The following is a 6000-nucleotide window of genomic DNA, read 5'->3' on the forward strand; positions in this document are numbered from 1 at the left end:
AAAATAATATGTGTTTTTAATATATAAAGTTATTTGTCTTGTAAAGCAGCGTGGCTTTCGATGAATTAATTTGTTATCTCGGATTTAGGCTAATTTACCTGGATGTGATTCAAATGTCGCGGGACAAAGAACATACAGTAGACTCAAGCAACTTTGCCTTGCTTGAAGCTTGGAGCTAGAATATAGCCTAATTAAAGTAAGTCTCTGTGTGCGGTTAAAACAAACTCCACAGTCCACTTAAGATGAGATCTCAAATCACAGAAATTCTGCACATATGAATAGATAAATCACGTATGAATTGGTCAAGCAGTGTAATTATGCATGTAATCACTCACTTTTCTGACACACGGACTGTAAAGGATGCGCAGTAAGCAGATCTAATTTCTAATTCATATATGTAAATCCAAATAATTTATTTTAAAATAGAAGTTAATGTTTTGATTTTTTTTAAGGTATACAAATATGTCATGTATACATGGAACATATTTCCAAATTAATCAGAAATGGTTTATATATGAATATGATGACATACAGCCCGTATATATGAGGTCTAAGCAACATTTCCAGGTTTTGATGAATGGGTTACTATTTGTTAATACTTTACATTTAAGTATAACAGTTTTCTTTTTACTTTAAGAACAGTAGCCTACCATTTTTGATTAATGTTTAAAAGCACATTTTAAACGTTGACTTTTTATTTATTTATTTTTACCTATAAGTACAGCACAGTGTTAATGTTCAAACTATTTATAATGTTTAAAGTGGCTGACAATAATAAATATTATCTTAATAATAGGAATTTATCTGCATCGTCACTATGGTGGTACTTGGAGAGGTATTTTTTCTGAGGTGGTACTTGATGAAAAAAGTTTGAGAACCGCTGGTTTAGACAATCAAAAAATATATAAATTGCTTAAGGGGGCTAATAATATTGATCTTAAATGTATTTATTTTTTTTAAATTAAAAGCTTTTATTCAAGCTGACATAAAACACATACGATTTCCAGAAGAAAACACATATAATAGGAAATACTGTAAAAGAATTCTTGAAATAAAAATATGAAATAAATGAAATTCACTGGAGGGCAAATCATTTTTACTTCAACTATATGTATACAGTTGAAGTCAGAATTATTAGCCCCTCTTTTTTTTTATTTTTTTATTTTTTTTCCCAAATGATGTTTAACAGAGCAAGGAAATTTTCACAGTATGTCTGATAATATTTTTTTCTTCTGAAGAAAGTTTTATTTGTTTTATTTCGGGTAGAATAAAAGCAGTTTTTAATTTTTTAAACACCATTTTAAGGACAAAATTATTAGCCTCTTTAAGCTATATTTTTTCGATAGTCAACAGAACAAACCATCATTATACAATAACTTGCCTAATTACCCTAACCTGCGTAGTTAACGTAATTAACCTAGTAAAGCCTTTAAATGTCACTTTAAGCTGTATAGAAGTGTCTTGAAAAATATGTAGTAAAATATTATTTACTGTCATCATGGCAAAGATAAAATAAAAATCAGTTATTAGAAATAAGTTATTATAACTGTTATGATTAGAAATGTGTTCAAAAAAATCTTCTCTTCATTAAACAGAAATTGGAGAAAAAATAAACAAGGGGTCTAATAATTCAGGGGGGCTAATAATTCTGACTTCAACTGTATATCTCCCTTGTGCACAGTTCAAATTGACTACCTTTTGTTGTGTTAGGAATGAAAACATCCACTAAATTTAACTGCTGTAAAATGCATCAGATTATTATTTATTTTATTTTTTGCATAAATCTTTTAATCAGCCTCAGTCCTTATCAAAACTACTAAATTGTTTAGAAAATTACAAGATTATATAATGTAATTACAGGATCAATTTTATTATATCATAAAAATTGAAAGAGAGGAGGTGCAAAGTTGTTCATATAAATTATCTGAATTAATAATTATTTGAATTTCTTTGTAAATTATTAGATTTTTCTTCTATTTCAGGCTAACATGTTGCATGATCGCTTGGCTCAGATTTTCGAACTCACTATTCGGTAAGTTCACACTTGATTTATCTGGATTATTTAGTTGTTTTAATGATTACATATTATTAGTGTAACCTGATATTTGACTGATGATTCTGTCTGTCATCAGCCCCCCTCCGAGCCCCTCGGGCACCGTGACCGTGACGTCAGGCCATGCCCAGTACCAGTCTGTGCCAGTCTATGAAATGAAGTTCCCTGACCTCTGCGTATACTGAACCATGACCTTTCACCTCTTATCACACAGACTCACATTTGACTAGTTTGGTCCTGTGAACTTTCACTTACCTGAGCCACTTATTTTGATCACTATAGACTTGACATGCATTCAATCCAGCAGAAAAGAGAAGCTTTGTCAACCGGGCAGGCGCTTTACAGGCCTCCACTCTGCACCAATCAGCACGCAGAGCTTCACAACCAGCTGTTCAATCATATACCAGCTCTGTGCGCTTTTCAGTTTGATTCTTGCACTAAACGGCAGCTCAAAGAATCAAACTGACTTTGAACTCTTCTGTATTGATTCATAGGAGTCGTTTAGAAAATGACTCTCTGGTTGCATTAAGGGAAATTAAGTGCTAGCGTTGGCTTAAGTGCTTGTTTATTTTCATCAAAAGGAGAGTTCACCTAAAAATAGAACAGTTGCTGTTAATTTACTCATCCATCCAGTATATACATGACTTTTTCTCTTCGATAGAACATTAAAGAAGATGTTTAGCTGAAATTGTGGGACATATTTAATGTAAGCCAATGGACATCAGCACTTTTAGAGTAAACAAAGTATACAGGCAACACATAATTGTTTTATAGGTTGTGAATCTTACTTTTAATGTTGTAAATAATGTTCAGTTCTTTTTGCACGGATTGATCATTCTGCTTCATGAGTCCACAGTTTATAATCAGCATCCATTGGTATTGTTTTAGCTTTTCCTGTATACATTTTTGTTTTTAACTCTCAAAATCCATTTACTTGCATTTAATCAATGCACCACACCTTCATCTAAACCATCTTCTTAAATGTTATTTGAAATACAAGTCATGAAAATCTGAAAGGGGAGTTAATTAGCAGCAGATTTGGATTGCGTGCACCTTTAGCTCATTTCTTTAGCACATCATCAGCAGAGAGATTTAAACCTAAACTAGATTTCTGCTCTCTTAAATCTCTCCTATATAAATGATTATAGTGTATAGTGTACACAAGTATAGTATAGGCTATTTTTGACAAAACACATATACTTTTAGATGAACTGATAGTTGCCGAGTGCTATTCGTGTTCTGTTTTGCATGGCTTAGCCAAAATGTGCGTGCGTTTAGGCCTTTATTAATCTACAGTTAGCCTTTAACTTCGATGTCGTGGATGTCAATGGGGCTTTCGTTCACCCAGAGTTCTTAGCGATCACTATGCTCTTCATTTTGCCTTCACAGTATAGAGAAACCAAAACATTTGCTTTTCATCACCAAAGAGCTCCGCCCACACACTTCCTTTTATGGCCAGACAAATGGCAGCCAGTCTTGAGCCAATCAGAACCCGACTTCTCATTCAGGGGGTGGGAATGGTATCTAAAAAGTAAAATGATAAATGATCAAGCCACAAGGGTGTTAAAGGAACACTCAACTTTTTGAGGGGAAAATATGCTCATTTTACAGCTCCCCTTGAGTTTTACCATTTTTGAATCCATTCAGCCAATCTGCGGCTCTGCTGGGAGCACTTTTAGCTTAGCTTAGCATAAATAATTGAATCGGATTAGACTATTAGCATCTCACTCAAAAATATTATAAATTCATAAATAGTAAATCCCCACAGAAGTTAAACTGTTTAGCCTTACCATTTTTGAATCCATTCAGCAGATCTCTGGGTCTTGTGGGAGCACTTTTAGCTTAGCTTAGCATAAGTCATTGAATCGGGTTAGACCATTAGCATCTTGCTCAAAAATTATATAAATTCATGAATGATAAACTGCCCTAGAGTTAAACAATTGAGGTTTGCCATTTTTGAATCCATTCAGCCGATCTCTGGGTCTGGCTGGTGCACTTTTAGCTTAGCTTAGCATAAGTCATTGAATCGGATTAGACTATAAGCATCTCACTTAAAATTTAAATAAATTCATAAATAGAAAACTTTGTTAGAGGTAAACAGATGAGTTTTACCAATTTTGAATCCATTCAGTGGATCTCCCGGTCTGGCTGGAGTACTTTTAGCTTAGCTTAGCATAGCACAAATAATTGAATCGGATTAGACCATTAGGATCTCACTCAAAAATTTCATAAACACATAAATAGTTAATTCCCACAGAAGTTAAACAGTTTAGTTTTACCATTTTTGAATCCATTCAGTGGATCTCCGGTCTAGCGGGAGCTCTTTTAGCTTTGCATAGCATAAATCATTGAGTTGGTTTAGACCATTAGCATCTCAGTCAAAATTGACATAAATTCATGAATGGAAAACTTCATTAGAGTTAAACAGTTAAGTTTTGCCATTTTTGAATCTGTTTAGCCGATCTCTGGGTCTGGCGGGAGTACTTTTAGCATAGCATAGCATAAATTACTGAATCAGATTAGACCATTAGCATCTCGGTTAAAAATTGTATATATTCATAAACGGTAAACCTCATCAGTTTAACAAGCATATTTCCACAAAAATAAGTGGAGTGATCCTTTAAATGGGCTTTTCGGGTAACTATTTCATCATCCTTGGACTGTAAAACAAAAAAAAATGTGTCATGCTGAATTCTGACAATGTTATTTGCGACTGTTAGATGCTGAAAAATACTTTGCTGGAAATGTTTTACATCATCCGAGCTTCCTGTGGTGAGAGCTGTGATCAACTTCACTCGTTTAGCTGGTAGAAACCCGTCTACGTACTGTAGGTTATATTGGGTGATTTTTGAGGTGCTTTAATTGGATTCTGGGGATTTGTCGTAATGTGGCTGGTTTGTTTTTGTTTTTGAATGTATTTATGTGGACGCGACAGGCAAGTGTTTCTGCAGGGGTGGTGCATTTAAATGCCGTTGCCATTTTTGTTGGGCCTCGGAAATGGTTGCACTGCATTGTGGGATTTGTATGCACAGAAAGTAAAGAATGTTTTGAAGTGTTTAAAGGTCAAGCTTCCTAGATGGCAACTGATGGGATTGATTTGTTGTCAGCTATAATTTCCAGTCGATGACAGTGAGACAGCAGCTTTTCTGCCCTGATGCTGATCTATCTAGTCTACGAAAGCAAGTATGAAGTGTAAAAGGAAGGATTTCGATGAGAAATAGTCAGTCTTTGGCCGTTGTGTATTTTCTTAGACTTGCTGCATTTCAACAGAAGTTGCTTTGCGACACTGATTTAACGCTGTGAGGAAATCAGGCACGTTATTTCTGTAGAAATAAAAACCCGTAAATGATTTCTAGAATAATGCAATATATTTTTGGTGTAATATGAAATAGGAATGTGATGTTTCATTGACGCATCATCTTTAATGCACCTTTAGAGACGTGTGTGTGTGTGTGTTTGTGTAAAAGGGACACAGTCAGGTTTATTTTTGCATGCTTTTTACATTTTTGAAGGGAAGTCAGTCTTACTGTATCTGCTAAAATCATTTTAGTATCATTTTCTTGTATTATTTTCATCCTCGGTGGAACTTTATGGTACATTTATGTTCATCACATGATTTAACAAACTAATATTTAGTTCTATTTTATCTGTAATTGTTTTGTTCTGTATGGGAGAAAAGTGATGAGGTAGATTTCAGGGTTGTTGTTGATGTATGAAACGGTACGAGTTTTGCGCTCTTCCATGTGAAGATTGTCCAGAGATTACGAGTAAATCTACATGCATCATGCTAGATTTCAATGGGTAAAGGTTTGAACCACTGCAGTGTTTCTTGTGAAATCTCTTAGCCATATCCAAGTTCACCGTCTGACAGTGTCGCCACATTAATGTGCAATGAGATTTTATGTACGAGATCTTAATAAAGTCTTAATAAAGATTTTGTATTTAAA

At 34.2% G+C, this 6000-nt stretch overlaps 1 protein-coding gene across 23 annotated transcripts in view; it reads left to right on the forward strand.

Annotated features, from left to right (window-relative positions):
• efr3a (EFR3 homolog A (S. cerevisiae)) overlaps positions 1-6000 on the forward strand; it is a 100403-nt gene extending 94403 nt beyond the window's left edge. For 14 of the 23 annotated variants that reach the window (XM_073913663.1, XM_073913686.1, XM_073913691.1 and 11 more), the window contains 2 exons: positions 1983-2032; positions 2133-6000. In XM_073913663.1, coding sequence (XP_073769764.1) covers positions 1983-2032; positions 2133-2238 — 156 coding nt within the window. In that variant the 3' untranslated portion in view covers positions 2239-6000. The remainder of the gene's footprint in view (positions 1-1982; positions 2033-2132) is intronic. The other 9 variants (XR_012385845.1, XR_012385858.1, XR_012385866.1 and 6 more) reach the window with 1 other exon arrangement.

This window comes from Danio rerio, chromosome 2 (genome assembly GCF_049306965.1).
Source record: "Danio rerio strain Tuebingen ecotype United States chromosome 2, GRCz12tu, whole genome shotgun sequence".
NCBI classification, from domain to species: Eukaryota; Metazoa; Chordata; class Actinopteri; order Cypriniformes; family Danionidae; genus Danio; species Danio rerio.